Here is a 25,832-nt window from a genome sequence, read left to right as displayed (position 1 = left end):
CTGCGTTGTCTCTTAATGTAGTACTTAGAATTTCAAGTGCTTGTTAACTAGTCAGTGCTTATACGAAATAAAAACGCCTATGGTCTAGACAACTGATTGTCAGGAAAAGTGGGACAAAATTTTAATTGAGCCTTGAAAATCTTCATAGCAAGACAGAGATAGGACATAGCAATATACCACCCAACCATACAATTAGCATAAATTTATAATATCTTAATTTTGTAGGGAGGACAATATCTTCATACTGACCCCTTTTATTATACTGATAAAATAGTTTCTCCAAATAGAAGTGGGAATTATTTGCAGGATTCTCCCCAAATGAAACCAACGGTTATGAACCGGAAACACAAGATCGGGGTTTACCGGTAGTAATGCAAATAAACCTAGATAGACCAATACATACACTATCAGAACATTATAGGATCTGCATAGCAACCAGCAGAGAACTCCACGAGCCCGTCCATGGCAGCCTGCCCCGGTACCATGTCGTCAAGCAGCCAGTTCTCGAGCAGCGAAAAAGTGGTGGCCACGGGAGCCTCGCCATGGCCTGCCATCATCTCTGAGGACGATGACCTGTCGCCACTGTTCGCAGAAACTGCAGCACCAGTCTGCCGGTCATCCTGGAACTCCTGCATGGCCACCATAGCCCTGTAGTCTCCCACAGCCGGTGCTGGCGCCTTCATCATCCAAGATTGGAAGAGCTTGGAGACTGCCATGGTGGCAGGCACAGCGTTGCAGGTGGTGTCAGGGTAGGCCATGGCGGCCTGCGTGGCTTCATCGAGGTTGTTGCTGATAGGGTTGTAGCAATTTGAGCTGGTGGTTGCTGCCGTTGCATTGGAGGCAGTGGTCGGCTGCTCCTTCCAGGAGTGATCTGCAGGATGTGTTTGTTGTTGCAACCTCTTCACCTTCTTCTTTAGGTGCGTGTTCCAGTAGTTCTTGATGTCGTTGTCTGTTCTTTGGGGCAGGTAGGAGGCTATTGCTGCCCACCTGAATTGCACATGAAAGATGGGCACCAGTTTAAACATATGTGCATGCAAAACTGCAAAAGTTTGGCGGAAATTTGACTGTTGCAAGTTCAGATGGCACCACTAAAAATCCAACTAGTTAAGGATTGATTAATGTGTCTAAGAAATCTTTCGGGTTTATGAAGTGAAGTTGCCTGTAAACCAAAATTTTAAGGGTTTGCTCGGATACTCCTTGATCTCAATCAATCCTTGGGGATAGCTATATCGATAGAGAAAATTGAACAAAACCCCCTTGCAACCCAATTGGCATTTGACTCGAATGAGATGTATGGATACAAAATCTATGCAAGATCAAATCAACCTTTTCATTTTATTTTGTTGCTTACTACTGTATAAGCAACACCAGGTTTAAATAAGACATATGGACATGTGGTGCATATGGTTGGTTACTTACTTGTTGCCAAGCAATGCCTGGAGGTGGATGATGATCCCTTCCTCATGAGGGGTGAAGTTCCCTCGCTTGATTCCGGGCCTGAGGTAGTTGGTCCACCGCAGCCTGCAGCTCTTGCTGCACCTCATCAACCCTAAAGTTTTACAAGCAAGGAGGAAAGAAACGAGCAAGAGTATGTGACTCTCAATACTCTCAGTACATATATTAATGAAAGACAAACCAAGAACATGTGAATGATCTGTAGAAATTGATCAAAAGCACGGGCACGGAACTGACCGGTGTTCTCAGGCACGGAGCGCCAGTTCCCCGGGCCATGTTGCTGGATGTAGGAGACGAGGACGATGTCCTCCTCCGGCGTCCATGGCCCCTTCTTGACGCCGGCGCCACCATTGTCACAGCACGGTGGCCTCCCCATATTGGTCTCGAGGAGAGCTAAGGTAGCCAAATATATCTATTTAGGTACTTAGCCTAGCCTACCATGCCTGCAAGGCCATGGCACTAAGCTTCTCCTCTCCCCTGCTAGCCTCGTTTTATTCTAAGACACCGACCCCTGCCTGCTTTCCCCAGCTGCATGTGACTATGCGAGTGCTTATATACTACATGACCTCATAAGCTAGGTAGCTGTTGGTCATATGATCATATGTAACCTTCCTGCTGTGCTGTGCTGTGCTTTCCATTGCAAAAGTCAGCCAGGGTGCATCCAGCATCTCTCTGGATCTGTCTTTCATCAGTTTTCTCTCTCTCCTCGGGTCGATCTCTTTGGCGAAAGAGATCACATGCGCAGAGAGCTTTGCTTTGCTTTGCTTTGTCCACATGAAAGGTTGACGTATCGCTCGAGGACTTGTGATCGACCAATGATCGATCTGTCCCCCTCTCTCTAGGGTTTCTTTTCTGGCGCTGGCGCTCATGAAGGGAGTAATTGCGTCTGTGTTCTCTCCTGATTTCTTGGGCATTGATGGGGAGAGCGAGCGAGCGTACGTGCGCATCCAGCAGCTCAGCTGGCACGCACAGGTTGGCTCTCGATCGCCTCCGCTACCTGCACTCGTGTGATCTTCTTCCATCTTTTCTTCTTTCTTGATCACTCTCTGGCCCGTGAAGTTTTCAGGCGGTGCGTCCGATCGAGCATCAACGGGCGGATCGGCGAGTCGCATCACGTAAGCTATGTCAATTTGGGCGACGGTGACAGCGAAAAAAGCCAGGCGAAGGCGAGCGTGCATGGAATGCCGCGTACCTGTAATTACGCTGGAAACGTGATCGGCCTGACCCTGAGGGGCTAACGTAACTAGACCAGCAAACCAAGTCAATGTTTATCTCGTATATATGCACGCGTACAACATATGCACAGTACATGTTCATGTACACACCAGGCTGAAAGTCAATGCTAAAAACGACCCGCACAAGTCAAAGGTGCTACACTTGTATTTAGGTCGAAACTAACAGCGTGGCCCTCGCTTTTAGTGAGTTGAAAGTATATTAGAATTATGTTTAACGGTTTTGTGCTTACTTATGATATTGTTCTAATAGTTCGTATATAGTTATAATGACACCATAAATGATATGCCAAATAAAATTTAGAGAAAATCTCCAATTTGGTCTATGAAGTTGCCCGGATGTACGCTTTGGTCACAAACTTACAAATCGTGAATTGTGGGTCAAAAAGTTGCCCCCCACGAGCGTTTTCGTCATTCTGTCACGGCTAGCTAGTGTTAGTTTGCTGACGTGGTCAATTATTTTTTTGCAAATTACCCCCTACAAAGTCAAGCCGATGACTAGAAAGTTGGAAAAAACAAAAAAATAGGGGGAAATTTGCAAAAAAAACTCAGTTGGTCACGTTAGCAGACGGTCACCATGGCTGAGTGACCAAAACACTTGCGCAAGGCAACTTCCTGACCCAGAATTCACGATTTGCAAGTTTATGATCAAAGTGCACATCCGGAGCAACTTCATAGATCAAATTGGGGTTTTTCTCTAAAACTTATGTAGGAAATTGTGGACGGTCCTTTTTTTTATCATTCAAATAACATCATACTACTGACCATGAGAAATAAATTAGGAAGGTAGGTGTACCCTCAAGAATGTATCCACTGTACCGACATGTGATGAGCCATTGGATGCCAAAAGAGTGGAAAGGATGCAGTCTGTGAAAGTGCATGGAGCCCCCATGTGTGATTTTGGTAATTAATTACAATCCCTGTGGAGTAATGTTTGCATTGAGTTATATTTGTAGGATTTGTCCATAGGCAATGCTTGAACCATATGTTGGCTTCAAGGTTGCAATAAGAAGAAATTGATGAAGAATATCAAGTGTCAAGTATGTCTTGAAGATGAAGATGAAGATTACGCGAGCCCTCAAAATTAACTTCAAGACATCAACATGATGAAGAATGAAGAAATGAAGTGCAAGTTCAAGATGAGCCATCTCGAAGAGATCATTTGCTTGAAGCTTTCCATCCATATGGTGATCATGGATATGTGAAGATGAACCGAAGAAGAAGCTCTCCCATGGTGGATTATGGGGGAGCAATCCACAAGACTTCGTCAAGCAAGCACTATCAAGAAAGGTGTTCCATCTTGTTGTGGTCAAGATCGTCATCATCGAGCTCAAGAGGAACGCGCAAGGATAAGGTTTGCTCTTGATAGAGTTTCTTTCTTACCGGTCTCATGGTGTAGTTGGAGACCGGTTTATAGTTTAGTTATCGTACTATCAAGAGGGCTCTCGAGTGAGTAACTCGATCATATCCTTTGGAGAGCTCAAACCTTTGCATCCTTGCATCATCTTTCTTGGTTGTTATTTAGATCTTATCTATGTGATGTATTAGAGCTTGTGCTTATTCTCATTACAAGCTCTAGCTCATCGAGAATGGTTTTTGGATGGGAAACTTGTTGCATTTTCGAGGTTGGAGGTTTTACCGGTTTGTCTTTTATAGATAGGTCAAACCTTTTACCATTTGTTTCTATACTCCCTTGATGGACCATGATGGTTCCCTGCATGATCTTGTAGCGCTTGTTACTAGCTTCAAAACGAGCCCAAGATTATCAAAATCGGAGTCCGGATGCTCAAGTTATGCTCATTCTCGTGTTGATGTTTCTGCCAGTTTTCAGGGGGGGGAATCCGGCCCGGATTCAAAATATCCGGGCCCCTTACTGCGAGCAGTTTCCTCAAGTCCTTAGCCATTTTTTGGGGCCCGGATTTTCGCAATAATCCGGCCCCGGATAATCCGGCCCGGGAGGATCCAAACGGTCATATTTCGATAGGAGGGGGTATTTAAGACCCCCATCTTCCTCCTTGAGCAGCTACTTCTTCCCCTTTGTGCTCTCCACCATTTTTGACCTTGAGAGCTTCCCCTTTCCCTCCATTCCTCCTATGCTTCTTGAATCTTCTTGAGGGAAAAGTAAAAGGAGATTAAGATCAACATTTCTACCAATCAAATCCCTCTCTTTGTGAGTGGAATCCTCTAGATCTTGATCTTGGAGTTCTTTGTGAAATTCCTTTGATCTTCCTCTCTTCTCCCCCACAAGATTTTGTAGCTTTGGTGGAATTTGGGAGTGAATAATTTGTCATTGCATTTGGTGCATCGGTGTGAGCTTTCCACGGTGATTCGTGGAAGTGAAAGTGAGGAGCTTGTTCTCTTGGGTTCTTGGAACCCTAGACGACTTTTAGGCCTTTGTGGTGATTTCTTGGGAGCCTCCAATTAAGTTGTGGATGCGTGCCCCAAGATTTGTGTAAGGCCCGGTTTCTGCCTCGAAGGAAATGCCTTAGTGGAACCGTGACCTAGGCCTTTGTGGCAAGGTTCACCGGAGAATAAGGTGAGGCGCCTTCGTGGCGCTCGGTGTGTGGTGTGACTACCGCATCTTGGGGTGAGGCCTTTGTGGCGTTGGTGTGCATCGAGCAACCACACCTCAAGGTGAGGCCATTTGTGGCGTTCAGGAGCACTAAGCCACCACACCTATCCAACGGAGATTAGCACTCGCTAGAGTGTGAACTTCGGGATAAATCATCGTCTCCCGCGTGCCTTGGTTATCTCTATACCCGAGCTCTTTACTTATGCACTTTACTTTGTGATAGCCATCGTGCTTGAAGTTATATATCTTGCTATCACATAATTGCTTGTATTTCTCAGCATAAGTTGTTGGTGCACATAGGTGAACCATAGTATATAGGCTTAAACGTAGTTTTATTCAGCATTTGTTAAGCCCATCTCTTAAAAGTTTTAAACCGCCTGTTCACCCCCTCTAGGCGACATCCGTGTCCTTTCAATTGGTATCAGAGCCCAGTCTCTCATTTTAGGCTTCATCACCTTGAGAGTAAAGATGTCTGTTAGAGGATTCATGCTTGATGAAACTTTTATATTCGATGGTACAAATTATGATGTTTGGAAGTTTCGCATGCTTAGTAAATTTTGGGACATTGACTCTCATATGGAGAAAATTGTAGATATAGATTTTTCTCCTCCTATGGATTCCCAAAATCTATCTTTAGAGGATGGGAAAAATTTATATCTCAATGTGCATGCTTCTAATGATCTTATAACTGCTTTGAGATATGTAGGTCTTGTTCCCTTCTTGCCTTTTTTGGAGCGCTCATGAGTTATGGACAAAGATTCAAGATAAATATGATGTGTCCAATATTATTAAGGATGATTGCATTGCTTTCACTTCCGGCCGTGATGAGTTTTCATCTTCATCCACTTCACCAATGTGTGGCAAGACACAAGGTAATGATATGGGGAGTGGTGATGAAAATTGCAATGTTGATATTGAGCTTACTATTGATGATTCTTCATCATGCTTGTGTTGATAGTCCTTGCATATCATGTGTAAGTTGGTTGAATAAATCTCATGAAGATATGCTTGCTTTGTCTTGTGGCCATGATAAAAATGCTTCTATTTCCTCTAGTTGTTGTGTGACTAACAATGTAGAGGAAACCAAAGATTCTATTGGTCAAGACAAGATCTTGAAAGGAGCCTCAAGTAACTCCTCATCTTTATCTCACAGTTCTCATATATGCCTTATGGCCAAGGGTTCCACGGTATCTCCCATCATGGAACCTAATATTTCTCGTGGTGATAAGGATGATGATGAGTATGAAGAAGAGGATTGGGTTTCCTCTCTACACGATAATGGTAAGAGTGTATTCAATGTTCTTTGCAAAGATAAAATTTCTAGCTCTCACTTCTTTGAAATCTTGAATACCGCTATTGAGAGCCAAAAACTTATTTGGATGCATGAGAACACCATTGATAAAATGGGTGCTCTTGAATGAGAGTATGCCAATGATGTAGCATCCCTAAAGAATGATCTTGAAGAAGAACAAGAGACCGTAGCCTCTCTTGAGGAGCAACTTGAAACCCTTGAGGTGTCTCAAAATGAAATATTTGCTAAACTGACTAAAGAAAGAGACCATGCTAAAGCTCAATAAAAATGCTTAAAAATGAAAAGTCCAAAGTTGGTGTTGGTCATGATAAACTTTTTAAGGATCTAGATGATCTAGACAAGGCCCATAAGGCCTTGGAGAGCGAACACTCTATCCTCACCAAGTCACATGAGCAACTACAAGCTTCATATTCAAAAGAGCATTCTATGTTACCCTCTCTTCTTGATATGTCTTGTGATGATGCTTTTGGTACTAAATCTACTTCTCGTGAAGCATCTTCTTGAAGGAGAATGTTGAGCTAAGGGCTCAACTTGAATTGCTAACTAGCAATTATGGGAAATTATAAGAAAATCATGGAAAGCTTTCTAGCTCCCATGAGGATCTTCTAGGCTATCATATCAAAGGAAACACCTTGTGAGCCTCATGTGGATAGTAGCACTACTACTCAAAATGCTATATTGTCATCTTCTAGTCCTAGTAATTGATCCACTCATAGTATTGCTAAATCTTGTGATGAATTATCTTCCTTGCCTTGTTGCTATAACAATGAAGGTTCTAATTCCTCTAGTACTTGTGTTGTTACTAACCGTGCAGAGGAAATCAAAGAGCTCAAGGCCCAAGTCACTTCTTTGATGAACGAGTTGGTAAAGAGTCATGAAGGGAAATGCAAAATTGACATGATGTTGAGTGTGCAAAAATCCCGCAATGACAAGAGTGGACTTGGATTAAAATCCAACAAGAAGAACACGTCCAAGAACAACAAGAAGAAGAAGGGCCAAGTACAAGTCAAAGACCCGGCCAAGATTGTTTGCTTCAAGTGCAATATTGAAGGGCACCATGTTAAATATTTCCCTTTGAAGAAGAAGCAAAAAAGGGAAGCTGAAAGTACATGGAGCTCCCATGTGTGATTTGGGTAATTAATGAAAATCCCTATGGACTAATGTTTGCATTGAGTTATATTTGTAGGAGTTATCCATAGGCAATGCTTGAACCATATGTTGGCTTCAAGATTGCAATAAGAAGAAAATGAAGAAGATCAAGTGTCGAGTCTGTCTTGGAGATGAAGATGAAGTGAGCCCTCAAGTTTAACCACATGATGAAGAATGAAGAAATGAAGTGCAAGTTCAAGATGAGCCAACTCGAAGAAATCATATGCTTGAAGTTTGCCATCCATATGGTGATCATGGATATGTGAAGATGTGCCGAAGAGGAAGCTCTCCCATAGTGGAGTATGGGGGAGCAATTCGCAAGTCTTCATCAAGCAAGCACAATCAAGAAAGGTGTTCCATCTTGTTGCGATCAAGACCGTCATCATCGAGCTCAAGTGGAATGCGCAAGATTAAGGTTTGCTCTTGATAGGGTTTCTTTATCACCGGTCTCATGGTGTAGTTGGAGACCGGTTTATAGTTTAGTTGTCGTACTATCAAGAGGGCTGTCGAGTGAGTAACTCGATCGTATCCTTCGGAGAGCTCAAACCTTTGCATCCTTGCATCATCTTTCTTAGTTGTTATTTGGATATTTTCCATGTGATGTTTTAGAGCTTGTGCTTATTCTCATGACAAGCTCTAGTTCATCAAGAATTGTTTTTGCACGGGCAACCTGTTGCATTTTCGAGGTTGGAGTGTTTACCGATTTGGCTTTTATAGATAGGTAAAACCTTTACTCATTTGTTTCTATACTCCCTTACTGGACTATGATGTTTCTATGCATATTGTTGTATAGCTCGTTGTTGTGATTTCAATGAGCCCAAGATCATCGAAATCGGTGTTCGGATGCAAAAGTTATTAAGGTTTCCGTACCACATATTTTAGGTTTTTCCAGGGGTGGAACTGCCGCCAGGGGCGGAAGTGCCGCCCAAAAATGGCAGCATTGCCGCCCAAGTCGCGATTTCAGCTCCCAACGGGCAGAATTCTCTCCCCCACTATTTAAGCCTTTCCCTTCTTCCTCCTTGGGCTGCAGCTTCTCTCACTCTCTCTCCTCCATTGTTGACCTTGAGAAGTTTGCTCTATCTCTCAATCCCTCCATTATTCTTGCCCCCATTTGAGGGAAAAGAGAGAGTAGATCTTGATCTACTTTCTACCAATCAAATCCCTATCTTTGTGAGTGGAATCCTCTAGATCTTGATCTTGGAGTTCTTTGTGAATTTCCTTTGTTCTTCCTCTCTTCTTCCCCAGAAGCTTTTGTAGCTTTGGTGGAAGTTGGGAGTAAAGGATTTCCCATTGCATTTGGTGCATCGGTTTGAGTTCTCCACGGTGATTCGTGGAAGTGAAAGCAAGAAAGTTGTTACTCTTGGGTTCTTGGAACCCTAGACGGATTGAGGCATTTGTGGTGATTTCTTGGAGCCTCCAATTAAGTTGTGGATGCGTGCCCCAAGCTTTGTGTAAGGCCCGGTTTTCGCCTCGAAGGAAAACCCTTAGTGGAACCATGACCTAGACCTTTGTGGCAAGGGTCACCGGAGAATAAGGTGAGGCGCGTTCGTGTTGCTCGGTGTGTGGTGTGACTACCGCATCTTGGGGTGAGGCCTTTGTGGCGTTGGTGTGCATCAAGTAACCACACCTCAAGGTGAGGACATTTGTGGCGTTCGGGAGCACTAAGACAACACACCTCTCCAACGGAGATTAGCACTCGCAAGAGTGTGAACTTCGGAATAAATCATCGTCTCCCGTGTGCCTCGGTTATCTCTATACCCGAGATCTTTACTTATGCACATTACTTTGTGATAGCAATCGTGCTTGAAGTAATATATCTTGCTATGACATAATTGCTTGTATTGCTTAGCATAAGTTGTTGGTGCACATAGGTGAACCATAGTATAGAGGCTTTGGGCTTGACAAAGTAAACACTAGTTTTATTCCGCATTTGTTAAGCCCATCTCGTAAAAGTTTTAAACCGCATATTCACCCCCCTCTAGGGGACATATGTGTCCTTTCAATTGGTATCAGATCAAGGTCTCTCTTTCTTAGGCTTCACCGCCTTGAGAGTAAAGATGTCGGTTAGGGGATTAGCGCACAATGACTTGTTTATATTTGATGGCAAAAATTATGATCTATGGAAAATTTATGTGCTTAATATTTTGCGGGGAATTTCCACGGATATGGAGCAAATTCTTGACATGGGTTTTTCTTCTCCTAAGGATCCCCAAAATTTATCTTATGAGGAGAAGAAAAACTCTTGCCTTGATGCTCTTGCTTCTCATGTGTTTTGCATTGTTGTGAGCAATGTAGTTACTTCATCAATCATGCCTTTTGGGAGCGCTTGATAACCCACAAGTATAGGGGATCGCAACAGTCTTCGAGGGAAGTAAAACCCAAATTTATTGATTCGACACAAGGGGAGACAAAGAATACTTATAAGCCTTAACAACTGAGTTGTCAATTCAGCTGCACCTGGAAAAGCACTAGTAACAGGGGTGATCTGAAAGCAGCAGTAATATGAGACCAATAGTAACAAGAATACGTGAGAAAAGAGCAAGAATACGTAGACAATGGCACCAGAAAATAGTTGATACTACTTCTAATGGCATATAGGACCGAGTGAGTATTTGATGATGAAAGATGGACCGGGGTTCCCAGCTATCTACACTAGTGGTAACTCTCCAATAACAAGTGTTGGGTGAACAAATTACAGTTGGGCAATTGATATGATTGAAATAGCATTAAGACATAACATCCAGTTTATTAATCATGTAGGCATGTTTTCCATATATAGTCATACGTGCTCGCAATGAGAAACTTGCATAACATCTTTTGTCCTACCAGGTGGGCAGCCGGCCTCAAGGGAATCTACCGGTAATTAAGGTACTCCTTTTAATAGAGCACCTGAGCAAAACATTTACACTTGGTGAAAACATGTGATCCTCATATCTAAGCCTTCCCTCCAGCTTATCCCGATTCTTGTCACTCTGGGGCCTCGGGTTCCGGACATAGACATGTGCAAACAACTTGTAGATACAATCTAAGCAATAATTATAGAGCTCAAATCTAAGATCATGCCACTCGTGCACTAGCGACAAGCATTAAACACAACAAGATTGCAGCAACAATAACTTCACAACTTATATAGATAGACTGATCATAATGTAACAATTCATCGGATCCCAACAAACACAACACCGATTACATCAGATGGATCTCAATCATGTAAGGTAGCTCATGAGATCATTGTATTGAAGTACATGGGAGAGAGAGTACCAACTAGCTACTGCTAGAACCCGTAGTCCATGTGGGAACTACTCACGGAGCATGATGGAGGCGGTGGCGTCGATGGAGAAGGCTCCGGGGGTCGATCCCCGTCCCTACAGGCAGTAGTGCCGAAACAGAACTGACGCCCGAAACTATGTTTCGCGATGGCAGCGGCGCTCCTGGAGTCTTTCTGGAATATGATCTGTTGATGTAGGGTTTTCGCGTCGCGAGGGAATATATAGGCGAAGAGGCGGCGCTAGGGGGTGCCAGAGGGGCCCGCCCCATAGCTGGGCGCGCCCCCCCTCTTGGCCGCGCCGCCAGGTGGTGTGGGGCCCCCTTGGCCCCTCTCCATCTCTCCTTCGGTGTTCTGGGTCCGTCTCGGTAAAATAGGAGGTTCGGCTTTTGTTTCGTCCAATTCCGAGAATATTGCCCGAACAGCTTTTCTGGAACCAAAAACAGCAGAAAACAGGAACTGGCACTTCGGCATCTTGTTAATAGGTTAGTCCTAGAAAATGCATAAAAACATTATAAAGTGTGAGCAAAACATGTAGGTATTGTCATAAAACTAGCATGGAAAATCAGAAATTATAGATACGTTGGAGACATATCAAGCATCCCCAAGCTTAGTTCCTACTCGCCCTCGAGTAGGTAAACGATAAAAAGAATAATTTCTGAAGTGACATGCTACTAACATAATCTTGATCATACTATTGTAAAGCATATGAGATGAATGAAGTGACTCAAGGCAATGATCTATAGTTTGCTAACAAATAGATAACATATAGCAAAAACTTTTCATGAATAGTACTTTCAAGACAAGCATAAAAAAGTCTTGCATAAGAGTTAACTCATAAAGCAATAAATTCTTAATAAGAGGTTTTGAAGCAACACAAAGGAAGATTTAAGTTTCAGCAATTGCTTTCAACTTTCAACATGCATATCTCATGGATATTTGTCAACACAAAGTAATATGATGAATGCAAATAAGCAAGTATGTAAGAATCAATGCACACAGTTGACACAAGTGTTTGCTTCTAAGATAGAAAGAAGTAGGTAAACTGACTCAACATAAAGTAAAAGGAAGGCCCTTCGCAGAGGGAAGCAGGGATTAAATCATGTGCTAGAGCTTTTCAAGTTTTGAAATCATATAGAGAGCATAAAAGTAAAGTTTTGAGAGGTGTTTGTTGTTGTCAACGAATGGTAGTGGGCACTCTAACCACCTCGTCAAACAGACCCTCAAAGAGCGGCTCCCATGAAGGACGTTATCTCTACCAGCAAGGTAGATCATCCTTCTTCTCTTTTGTTTACACATGTACTTTAGTTTTATTTATGGATGACACTCCTCCCAACCTTTTTCTTTCACAAGCCATGGCTAACCGAATCCTCGGGTACCTTCCAACATTTCACATACCATGGAGGGGTGTCTATTTGCAAAATTAAGTTGCTTACTGATGAATCAGGGAAAAACATGTGAAGAGAATTATTAGTGAAGGTTAATTAATTGGGGCTGGGAACCCCGTTGCCAGCTCTTTTTGCAAAATTATTGGATAAGCGGATGAGCCACTAGTCCATTGGTGAAAGTCTGCCCAACAAGATTGAAAGATAAAAAAACCACATACTTCCTCATGAGCTATAAAACATTGACACAAATGAGAGATAATAACTTTTGAATTGTTTAAAGGTAGCACATGAAGTATTTACTTGGAATGGCAGAAAAATACTACATAGTAGGTAGTTATGGTGGACACAAATGGCATAGGTTTTGGCTCAAGGTTTTGGATGCACGAGAAGCATTCCCTCTCAGTACAAGGCTTTGGCTAGCAAGGTTGTTTGAAGCAAACACAAGTATGAACCGGTACAACAAAACTTACATAAGAACATATTGCAAGCATTATAAGACTCTACACTGTCTTCCTTGTTGCTCAAACACTTTTACCAGAAAATATCTAGACCTTAGAGAGACCAATCATGCAAACCAAATTTCAACAAGCTCTACGGTAGTTCTCCACTAATAGGTTTAAACTACATGATGCAAGAGCTTAAACATGATCTACTTGAGAGCCCAAAACAATTGCCAAGTATCAAATTATTCAAGACAATATGAAGCATTTTCTGTTTCCACCCAAATAACAATAAGTTCTGCGACTTTCAGCTTTCGCTATGAATATTAAAGTAAAGCGAAGAACACAAGTGTTCAAATGAAAAGCAAAGCTTGTCTCTCTCCCACACAAGGATTGCTAGGATCCGAATTTATTCAAACACAAATAAAAATAAAAACACACAGACGCTCCAAGTAAAAGCACATAAGATGTGACCGAATAAAAATATAGTTTCACTAGAGGTGACCTGATAAGTTGTTGATGAAGAAGGGGATGCCTTGGGCATCCCCAAGCTTAGACGCTTGAGTCTTCTTGAAATATGCTTGGGAGGAACCACGGGGGCATCCCCAAGCTTAGGCTCTTCACTCTTCTTGATCACATTATATCACCCTTCTCTCTTGACCCTTGAAAACTTCTGCCACACCAAACTTCTCATAAACTTCATTAGAGGGGTTAGTACTCAAAAAACTTTAATCCACTTTAGTCCTGTAGTGACACATTGCAAGAACTCAATAAAACATTATCTACAGCTCTCCAACGTCTAGAAAGCCTTACTTAAAGTCCACAAGAGACAATGCAAAAAACAGAGACATAATCTGTCAAAACAGAACAGCCAGTAAACACGAATTTTTTCGAGGTACTTCCGTTGCTCAAATTAGAAAACTCAAAACTAATGAAAGTTGCGTACATATCTGGGGAACACGCATGAATGTTTACAGAATTTTTAGGTTCTCCTACAGAGAGATCTACTCAAATTCGTGACAGCTAAAAATCTGTTTCTGCGCAGAAATCCAAATCTAGTACTCCCTCCGATTCATATTAATTGACTCCAATATGGATGTATCTAGAACTGAAATGTGTCTAGATACATCCATATTAGAGTCAATTAATATGAACCGGAGGGAGTATCAACTTTCTATTAGAGACTTTACTTGGCACAACAATGCGATAAAATAAAGGTAAGGAGAGGTTGCTACAGTAGTAACAACTTCCAAGACACAACAAAACAGTAGCAAAATAGAAACATGGGTTATCTCCCAAGAAGTGCTTTCTTTATAGCCATTAAGATGGGCTCAGCAATTTTAATGATGCTCACATAAGGATGAGAGTTGAAGCAAAGAGAGCATCAAAAAGCAAGTTCAAAACACATTTAAGTCTAACCCACTTCCTACGCATAGGAATCTTGTACACAAATAAATTCATGAAGAACAAAGTGACAAGCATAGGAAGATAAAACACGAGTAACTTCAAATTTTTCAGCATATAGAGAGGTGTTTTAGTACCATGAAAATTTCTACAACCATATTTTACTCTCTCATAATAATTTCCAGTAGCATCATGAACAAACTCAACAATATAACTATCACATACAACATGCTTTCCATGATCTACAAACACATAATTTTTATCAAGCTGAAAAATAATGGGATTAAAACTTTCAAACCCACTTTTATCAATAATGTAACAAGATGATTGATCAATCTCAAAAGATATGGGACTACTAGATAAAGTCAAGACCTTGCTAATCCCATTTTCATTAGTGGTACAATTAATATTATCAAGTAACATAGGACCATCATCTAGAGCTTTATCATAAACATTTGCTAAGCAAAACTCTTTAGTACCATGCATTTCAATATCAGGCACAAACAAAGCATTATCATAACATTTTTCGAAATAGCATGGATTATCATAGATAACAGTAGCATAATTATTCTCACAAGTTTTACTCATAGGGAATATTTCAAGAGAACCCACAGGAACATAAAATTCATCCTCCTTTGGTAAGCATGGAGGACAATCAAATAGTGTAAGAGATAAAGAGTTACTCTCATTAGAAGGTTGGCATGGGTAGCTAATCCATTCTTCCTCCTTTTGTTCATGACTCTCCTCCCCTTTTTCATCTAATGAGCTTTCTGGTTCAGCAATTTCTTCTTCCATAGGTTCCTGCAAATTGTGAGTGCATTCTTGTGCATGAATGAGTCTCTCTTTATAATCAATGATATAAGGATTATTGCTGTAATGTTCTATGCAATAATCAAGGATAGAAGAGACATAATCTTTAAGGTCCTTACAAGCAACACAGGTTTCATAATTTTTAGACATGAAGGATTCTATTTCAGAAGCTCCCATAAATAAAACAAATTGTTCTACTTCTTCGAACCCAAGATGAATATAGTTATTCCAATGATAGTTCACAATTAAAACTTCTTCACTAAAGCCACATTGGAATTTAAGATGTTTAGTATCCTTTTTAGAGCAACAATTTATATCATTGCGTTTAAGCAATATTTTAGCAATTGTATTCAATTTTCTATAACGGCACTCATGACTTTACCCTTTCTTGATTCTCTATAATTCATATATAATTCTATAAGTTCCATAAAGGTTGTGGGTTCTTCCATAACAACAGTTTTTAGTTTTTCGGTTTTTCAAATTTTTATGGATTTTCGGGTATATAAGAAAAAAATAAAACAAGACAAAAACAAACTAGACAAAAGTAAACTAAGCAAAATAATACTAGACAGAAATAAACTAAGCACAAATAAACTAGACAAAAGTAAACTAAGCAAAACAAAATAAAATAAAAACAGAGAGGGAGGTAGAGTGTACTCCCCAGGAGAACTTATGAGTAGAGCTATGCTCACTGCAAGAAGCGCCGTAAAATAGTCTTGATAACCCACAAGTATAGGGGATCGCAATGTCTTCGAGGGAAGTAAAACCAAAATCTATTGATTCGACACAAGGGGAGACAAAGAATACTTATAAGCCTTAACAACCGAGTTGTCAATTCAGCCGCACTGAAAAGCACTAGTAACAGGGGTGATGTGAAAGCAAAGCAGTAATATGAGAGCAATAGTAATAAGAATAACACAACAAAGAAAGGGCAAGAATACGTAGACAATGGCACCAGAAAATAGTTGATACTACTTCTAATGGCATATAGGACCGAGTGAGTATTTGATGATGAAAGATGGACCGGGGTTCCCAGCTATCTACACTAGTGGTAACTCTCCAATAACAAGTGTTGGGTGAACAAATTACAGTTGGGCAATTGATAGGATTGAAATAGCATTAAGACAGAACATCCAGTTTATTAATCATGTAGGCATGTTTTCCATATATAGTCATACGTGCTCGCAATGAGAAACTTGCATAACATCTTTTGTCCTACCAGCCGGTGGCAGCCGGGCCTCAAGGGAATCTACTGGTAATTAAGGTACTCCTTTTAATAGAGCACCGGAGCAAAGCATTAACACTTGGTGAAAACATGTGATCCTCTTAGCTAAGCCTTCCCCTCCAGTTATCCTAGTTGCTGTCACTCTGGGGCCTCGGGTTCCGGACATAGACATGTGCAAACAACTTGTAGATACAATCTAAGCAATATTTATAGAGCTCAAATCTAAGATCATGCCACTCGTGCACTAGTGACAAGCATTAAGCACAACAAGATTGCATCAACAATAACTTCACAAACTTGTATAGATAGACTGATCATAATGTAACAATTCATCGGATCCCAACAAACACAACACCGATTACATCAGATGGATCTCAATCATGTAAGGCAGCTCATGAGATCATTGTATTGAAGTACATGGGAGAGAGAGTACCAACTAGCTACTGCTAGAACCCGTAGTCCATGGGGGAACTACTCACGGAGCATGATGGAGGCGGTGGCGTCGATGGAGAAGGCTCCGGGGGTTGATCCCCGTCCCGGCAGGGTGCCGAAACAGGAACTTCTGACCCCCGAAACTATGTTTCGCGATGGCGGCGGCGCTCCTGGAGTCTTTCTGGAATATGATCTGTTGATGTAGGGTTTTCGCGTCGCGAGGGAATATATAGGCGAAGAGGCGGCGCGAGGGGGTGCCAGAGGGGCCCACCCCATAGCTGGGCACGCCCCCCTCTTGGCCGCGCCGCCAGGTGGTGTGGGGCCCCCTTGGCCCCTCTCCGTCTCTCGTTCGGTGTTCTGGGTCCGTCTCGGTAAAATAGGAGGTTCGGCTTTTGTTTCGTCCAATTCCGAGAATATTGCCCGAACAGCTTTTCTGGAACCAAAAACAGCAGAAAACAGGAACTGGCACTTCGACATCTTGTTAATAGGTTAGTCCCAGAAAATGCATAAAAACATTATAAAGTGTGAGCAAAACATGTAGGTATTGTCATAAAACTAGCATGGAACATCAGAAATTATAGATACGTTGGAGACGTATCAGCGCTCATGAATTATGGACAAAGTTTCAAGATAAATATGATGTGTCCAATAGTATTGAGGATCATTGTATTGCTTCCACTTCCGGCCGTGATGAGTTCTCATCTTCATCCACTTCACCAATGTGTGACAATACACAAGGTAATGATATGGTGAGTGGTGATGGAAATTGCAATGTTGGTATTGAGCTTACTATTGATGATCCTTCATCTATATCTCATTGCAATGGTTCATCTTTGGACTTAAACACATCTAGCACTAGAAATGATTTACATGCTTGTGTTGATAGTCCTTGCATATCATGTGTAAATTGCTTGAATAAATCTCATAACGATATGCTTGCTATACCTTGTTGCTATGATAAAAATACTTCTATTTCCTCTAGTTGTTGTTTGACTAACAATGTAGAGGAAACCATAGATTCTATTGGTCAAGATAAGATCTTGAATTGAGTCTCAAGCAACTCTTCATCATTATCTCACGGTTCTCATATATGCCTTATGGCCAAGGGTTCCATGGTATCTCCTACCATGGAACCTAATATCTCTCGTGTTGATAAGGATGGGGATGATTATGAAGAAGAAGATTGGGTTGCCTCTCTACGGGATAAGGGTAAGCTTGTCTATAATGTTCTTCGCAAAGATAAAATTGCTTGATCTCACTTCTTTGAAATCTTGACTATTGCTATTGAGAGCCAAAAACTTATTTGGATGCGTGAGAAAACCATTGATAAAATGGGTCCTTTTGAATGTGAGTATGCCAATGATGTAGCATTGATGTCTACGGGTGCTTCTATTCTTGTAGACAGTGTTGGGCCTCCAAGAGCAGAGGTTTGTAGAACAGCATCAAGTTTCCCTTAGGTGGATCATCCAAGGTTTATCGAACTCAGGGAGGAAGAGGTCAAAGATATCCCTCTCATGCAACCCTGCAACCACAAAGCAAGAAGTCTCTTGTGTCCCCAACACACCTAATAGGTGCACTAGTTCGGCGAAGAGATAGTGAAATACAAGTGGTATGAATGAATATGAGCAGTAGTACGGCGCTCGTAAAAGTGCTTGTCGGGCGTGCGGTTGATGGTAGTAATATTGCAGGAAGTAAAGATGCGAAAACAAGAAACAAGCAGCGATAGCAGTATTTAGGAACAAGGCCTAGGGATCATACTTTCACTAGTGGACACTCTCAACATTGATCACATAACAGAATAAATAGATAGATGCTAGACTCTACACCCTCTTGTTGGATGATGAACACCACTAACTGTGTAGGATTACACGAACCCTCAATGCCGGAGTTAACAAGCTCCACAATATTCAATGTTCATATTTAAATAACCTTAGAGTGCATAACAGATCAACATAACCAAACCAAGTACTAACATAGCATGCACACTATCACCTTCACACTACGAAAGGAGGAATAGATCACATCAATACTATCATAGCAATAGTTAACTTCATAATCTACAAGAGATCACAATCATAGCCTACGCCAAGTACTACACGATGCACACACTGTCACCATTACACCATGCAGGAGGAATAAACTACTTTAATAACATCACTAGAGTAGCACACAGATAAATTGTGATACAAAACACATTGCAATCATAAAGAGATATAAATAAGCACTTCACTATGCTACTCTGAATTACTCTCTGGCAAGATAACGAACACTAATTCATCATGTAGGCAAACCTTAAAGATGCATTCCCAAGTACTAATGAACACCCCACGCTGTCACTTTGAGCATTCACAGGAGGTACTAACACACCACAATTTCATAGAGACATCCAACTCAAATCATAACTCAGTGAATAAGTATTCTGTGAAATATAGCCTAAGAGACCCACACGGTGCACACACTGTCACCTTTACACACGTGGGACAAGGAGTCTCCGGAGATCACATAAGTAAAATCCACTTGACTAGCATAATGACATCTAGATTACAAGCATCATCATATGAATCTCAATCATGTAAGGCAGTTCATGAGATTATTGTATTGAAGTACATAGGAGAGAGATGAACCACATAGCTACCGGTACAGCCCCGAGCCTCGATGGAGAACTACTCCCTCCTCATGGGAGACAGCAGCGTTGATGAAGATGGTGGTGGTGTCGATGGAGAAGCCTTCCGGGGGCACTTCCCCGTCGCGGCGGCGTGCCGGAACAGAGACTCCTGCCCCCCCAGATCTTGGCTTCGCGATGGCGGCGGCTCTGGAAGGTTTTCTCTGGTTTCGTCGAACGTGTCATGGTTTTTAGGTCAGGGACCTTTATATAGGCGAAGAGGCGGAGTCGGAAGGGCGACGAGGCGGCGACACACTAGGGGGGCGCCCCCCCCTGGGCTGCGCCGCCCTGTCATCTAGGGGACCAGTGGCCCCCCTCTGGCGACTCTCGGGTGTTCTGGAAGCTTCGTCCAATTATAAGACTCTGGGCGTTGATTTCGTCCAATTCCGAGAATATTTCCTTACTAGGATTTCTGAAACCAAAAACAGCAGAAAATAGCAACTGGCTCTTCGGCATCTTGTTAATAGGTTAGTGCCGGAAAATGCATAAATACGACATATAATGTGTATAAAACATGTAGATATCATCAATAATGTGGCATGGAACATAAGAAATTATCGATACGTCGGAGACGTATCAGCATCCCCAAGCTTAGTTCCTGCTCGTCCCGAGCAGGTAAACGATAACAAAGATAATTTCTGGAGTGACATGCCATCATAACCTTGATCATACTATTGTAAGCATATGTAATGAATGCAGCAACAAAACAATGGTAATGATATGAGTAAACAAATGAATCATAAAGCAAAGACTTTTCATGAATAGTACTTCAAGACAAGCATCAATAAGTCTTGCATAAGAGTTAACTCATAAAGCAATAAATTCTTAGTAGAAAGCTTTGAAACAACACAAAGGAAGATATAAGTTTCAGCGGTTGCTTTCAACTTGTAACATGTATATCTCATGGATAGTTGTCTACATAAAGCAATATAACAAGTGCAATAGGTAAACATGTAAGAATCAATGCACACAGTTGACACAAGTGTTTGCTTCTAAGATAGAAAGAAGTAGGTAAACTGACTCAACAATAAAGTAGAAGAAAGGCCCTTCGCAGAGGGAAGCAGGGATTAAATCATGTGCTAGAGCTTTTTAAGTTTTGAAATCATATAGAGAGCATAAAAGTAAAGTTTTGAGAGGTGTTTGTTGTTGTCAACGAATGGTAGCGGGTACTCTAACTACCTCATCAACCAGACTTTCAAGAGCGGCTCCCATGAAGGACGTTATCTCTACCAGCAAGGTAGATCATCCCTCTTCTCTTTTGTTTACACATGTACTTTAGTTTAGTTTTTTTTATTTATTTATGGGTGACACTCCTCCCAACCTTTGCTTTCTCAAGCCATGGCTAACCGAATCCTCGGGTGCCTTCCAACAATCACATACCATGGAGGAGTGTCTATTTGCAAAATTAAGTTGCTTACTGATGAATCAGAGCAAAACATGTGAAGAGAATTATTAATGCAAGTTAATTAGTTGGGGCTGGGAACCCCATTGCCAGCTCTTTTTGCAAAATTATTGGATAAGCGGATATGCCACTAGTCCATTGGTGAAAGTCTGTCCGAAGTAAATGACAAGATCGAAAGATAAACACCACATACTTCCTCATAAGCTATAAAACATTGACACAAATAAGAGATAATAGCTTTTGAATTGTTTAAAGGTAGCACATGAAGTATTTGCTTGGAATGGCAGAAAATACCATGTAGTAGGTAGGTATGGTGGACACAAATGGCATAGTTTTTGGCTCAAGGATTTGGATGCACGAGAAGAATTCCTCTCAATGCAAGGCTAGGCTAGCAAGGTTGTTTGAAGCAAACTCAAGTATAAAACGGTGCAGCAAGACTCACATATGAACATATTGTAAACATTATAATACTTTACATCGTCTTCCTTGTTGTTCAAACACCTTAACCAGAAAATATCTAGACTCTAGAGAACAATCATGCAAACCAAATTTTAACAAGCTCTATGTAGTTCTTCATTAATGGGTACAAAGTACATGATGCAAGAGCTTAAACATGATCTATATGAGCACAACAATTGCCAAGTATCAAGTTATTCAAGACATCATACCAATTACTACATGTAGCATTTCCCGTTTCCAACCGTATAACAATTAACGAAGCAGTTTCAACCTTCGGCATGAACATTAAGAATAAAGCTAAGAACACATGTGTTCATACGAACCAGCGGAGCGTGTCTCTCTCCCACACAAGCATTTATTCAAACAAAAACAAAAACAAAAACAAACAGACGCTCCAAGTAAAGTACATAAGATGTGACCGAATAAAAATATAGTTTCAAGAGAAGGAACCTGATAAGTTGTCGATGAAGAAGGGGATGCCTTGGGCATCCCCAAGCTTAGACGCTTGGGTCTTCTTGAAATATGCAGGGATGAACCACGGGGGCATCCCCAAGCTTAGACTTTTCACTCTTCTTGATCATAGTATATCATCCTCCTCTCTTGACCCTTGAAAACTTCCTCCACACCAAACTTAAAACAAACTCATTAGAGGGTTAGTGCATAATCAAAAATTCACATGTTCAGAGATAACACAATCATTCTTAACACTTCTGGACATTGCACAAAGCTTCTGAAAGTTAATGGAACAAAGAAATCCATCCAACACAGAAAAAGAGGCAATGCGAAATAAAAGGCAGAATCTGTCAAAACAGAACAGTCCGTAAAGACGAATTTTAAAATGGCACCAGACTTTCTCAGATGAAAATGCTCAAATTGAATGAAAGTTGCGTACATATCTGAGGATCACTCACGTAAATTGGCATAATTTTCTGAGTTACCTACAGAGAATTAGGCCCAGATTCGTGACAGACAGAAATCTGTTTCTGTGCAGTAATCCAAATCTAGTATCAACCCTACTATCAAAGACTTTACTTGGCACAACAATGCAATAAAATAAGATAAGGAGAGGTTGCTACAGTAGTAACAACTTACAAGACTCAAATACAAAATAAAAGTACTGTAACAAAATAAACACATGGGTTATCTCCCACGAAGTTCTTTCTTTATAGTCATTAAGATAGGCTCAGCAATTTTAATGATGCTCTCCCAAGAAATAAGAGTTGAAGCGAAAGAGAGCATCAAGAAGCAAATTCAAAACAAATTTAAGCCTAACATGCTTCCTATGCATAGGAATCTTGTAAATAAACAAGTTCATGAAGAGCAAAGTAACAAGCATAGGAAGATAAAACCAGTGTAGCTTCAAAAATTTCAGCATATAGAGAGGTGTTTTAGTAACATGAAAATTTTTACAACCATATTTCCCTCTCTCATAATAATTTTCAGAGGCATCATGAACAAACTCAACAATATAAGTATCACATAAAGCATTCTTATTCACATGCATAAAAGTATCATTACTCTCCACATAAGCATAATCAATTTTATTAGTTGTAGTGGGAGCAAATTCAACAAAGTAGCTATCATTATTATTCTCATCAAGTGTAGGAGGCATAGTATCATCATAATAAAACTTATCCTCCATAGTAGGCGGCACCAAAAGACCACTATCATTATAATCATCATATATGGGAGGCATATCATAATCAACATAAACTTTCTCCTCAATACCCGGAGGGCTAAAGAGATCATTTTCATCAAAACCGACCTATCCAAGCTTAAATTCTTCCATAGCATTAGCAACAATGGTGTTCAAAGCATTCATACTAATAACATTCCCATTAGCATGCATAAGTTCCATGGGTTTTTTAATTTTCTCTTCAAACACATCATGTCCTAATTCAAGATAAAGTTCATAAAGATCTCTCATTTTGTTGTTGTCTTCCATTAAGCCTTACTAGTGTAAAACAAGAAACAAAAAGATGCAATTGCAGGATCTAAAGGAAATAGCTTCGAGCACACACACAACGGCAACAGAAAAGTACTTTACCTGGGACCGGAGTATGAGCGCCTTTTACCTTTCCTCCCCGGCAACGGCGCCAGAAAAGTGCCTCGTTGCCGGGATCCGGTGTGTGTGTGCCGTTTACCTTTCCTCCCTGCAAGAACGGCGCCGTAAAAGTGCTTGATGTCTACGGGTGCTTCTATTCTTGTAGACAGTGTTGGGCCTCCAAGAGCAGAGGTTTGTAGAACAGCAGCAAGTTTCCCTTAAGTGGATCACCCAAGGTTTATCGAACTCAGGGAGGAAGAGGTCAAAGTTATCCCTCTCATGCAACCCTGCAACCACAAAGCAAGAAGTCTCTTGTGTCCCCAACACACCTAATAGGTGCACTAGTTCGGTGAAGAGATAGTGAAATACAAGTGGTATGAATGAATATGAGCAGTAGTACGGCACCAGAAAAGTGCTTGCTGGCGTGCAGTTGATGGTAGTAATATTGCAGGAAGTAAAGATGCGAAACAAAGGTAAACAAGCAGCGATAGCGATATTTAGGAACAAGGCCTAGGGATCATACTTTCACTAGTGGACACTCTCAACATTGATCACATAACAGAATAAATAGATAGATGCTAGACTCTACACCCTCTTGTTGGATGATGAACACCACTAACTGTGTAGGATTACATGAACCCTCAATGCCGGAGTTAACAAGCTCCACAATATTCAATGTTCATATTTAAATAACCTTAGAGTGCATAACAGATCAACATAACCAAACCAAGTACTAACATAGCATGCACACTGTCACCTTCACACTACGAAAGGAGGAATAGATCACATCAATACTATCATAGCAATAGTTAACTTCATAATCTACAAGAGATCACAATCATAGCCTACGCCAAGTACTACACGATGCACACACTGTCACCATTACACCGTGCAGGAGGAATAAACTACTTTAATAACATCACTAGAGTAGCACACAGATAAATTGTGATACAAAACACATTGCAATCATAAAGAGATATAAATAAGCACTTCACTATGCTACTCTGAATTACTCTCTGGCAAGATAACGAACACTAATTCATCATGTAGGCAAACCTTAAAGATGCATTCCCAAGTACTAATGAACACCCCACGCTGTCACTTTGAGCATTCACAGGAGGTACTAACACACCACAATTTCATAGAGACATCCAACTCAAATCATAACTCAGTGAATAAGTATTCTGTGAAATATAGCCTAAGAGACCCACACGGTGCACACACTGTCACCTTTACACACGTGGGACAAGGAGTCTCCGGAGATCACATAAGTAAAATCCACTTGACTAGCATAATGACATCTAGATTACAAGCATCATCATATGAATCTCAATCATGTAAGGCAGCTCATGAGATTATTGTATTGAAGTACATAGGAGAGAGATGAACCACATAGCTACCGGTACAGCCCCGAGCCTCGATGGAGAACTACTCCCTCCTCATGGGAGACAACAGCGTTGATGAAGATGGTCGTGGTGTCAATGGAGAAGCCTTCCGGGGGCACTTCCCCGTCCCGGCGGCGTGCCGGAACAGAGACTCCTGTCCCCCAGATCTTGGCTTCGCGATGGCGGCGGCTCTGGAAGGTTTTCTCTGGTTTCGTCGAACGTGTCGTGGTTTTTAGGTCAGGGACCTTTATATAGGCGAAGAGGCGGAGTCGGAAGGGCGATGAGGCGACGACACACTAGGGGGGCGCGCCCCCCCCCCTGGGCCGCGCCGCCCTGTCATCTGGGGGCCGAGTGGCCCCCCTCTGGCGACTCTCGGGTGTTCTGGAAGCTTCGTCCAATTATAAGACTCTGGGCGTTGATTTCGTCCAATTCCGAGAATATTTCCTTACTAGGATTTCTGAAACCAAAAACAGCAGAAAACAGCAACTGGCTCTTCGGCATCTTGTTAATAGGTTAGTGTCAGAAAATGCATAAATACGACATATAATGTGTATAAAACATGTAGATATCATCAATAATGTGGCATGGAACATAAGAAATTATCGATACGTCGGAGACGTATCAAGCATCCCTAAAGGATGAACTTGAAGAAGAACAAACCACCAAGAAAGCTCTTGAGGATACCTTTGCTCTATAATTGTCTAGAGAAAAGGAAAACCATGATAGAGCTCTTGAGGTGGCAAATGAACTAAAGCTAAAAAATGGTAAGATTGTGTTTGTTAATGCTAAACTCCTTCAGGATTTTGAGCAACTCAAAAAGGGCTCAAGAGTCATTGAGAGTGCGCTCACCAAACTCACCGAGTCACATGAGCAACTTAAAGCTTCTTATTTAAAAGAGCATGCCAACTTGCCTTCTCCTATTGCTATTAATAATGATTCGTGTGCTACTAACTCTACCTCTTGTGAAGCATCTATATTGAAGGAGAATGTTGAGCTAAGGGCTCAACTTGAATTGCTAACTAGCAATTATGGGAAATTGGAAGAAAATCATGGAAAGCTTTCTCACTCCCATGAGGATCTTCTAGCTTCCCATGATAGGCTAAAGTTAGATCACGAGGCTATTATGTCAAAGGTAACATCTTGTGAGCCTCATGTGGACACTAGCACTACTACTCAAAATGCTATATTGCCATGTG

The 25,832-nt window shown here is 41.4% G+C and overlaps 1 protein-coding gene across 1 annotated transcript; it reads right to left on the bottom strand.

Annotated features, from left to right (window-relative positions):
- Positions 1–234: 234 nt before the first annotated feature.
- LOC127295143 (MYB transcription factor 69) lies at positions 235–1,994 on the bottom strand. Its single transcript, XM_051325033.2, has 3 exons — positions 1,693–1,994; positions 1,420–1,549; positions 235–987 (listed from the first exon to the last, which is right to left on the bottom strand). Exons 1-3 carry the CDS (start codon positions 1,829–1,831, stop codon positions 408–410), a joined length of 849 nt encoding a protein of 282 aa, XP_051180993.1. The 5' UTR covers positions 1,832–1,994; the 3' UTR covers positions 235–407.
- Positions 1,995–25,832: the final 23,838 nt, after the last annotated feature.

Source organism: Lolium perenne, chromosome 4, assembly GCF_019359855.2.
Source record: "Lolium perenne isolate Kyuss_39 chromosome 4, Kyuss_2.0, whole genome shotgun sequence".
NCBI classification, from domain to species: domain Eukaryota; kingdom Viridiplantae; phylum Streptophyta; class Magnoliopsida; order Poales; family Poaceae; genus Lolium; species Lolium perenne.
The sequence above is the reverse complement of the archived record's forward strand: the minus strand, read 5'-3'. Positions and strand labels throughout refer to the sequence as shown.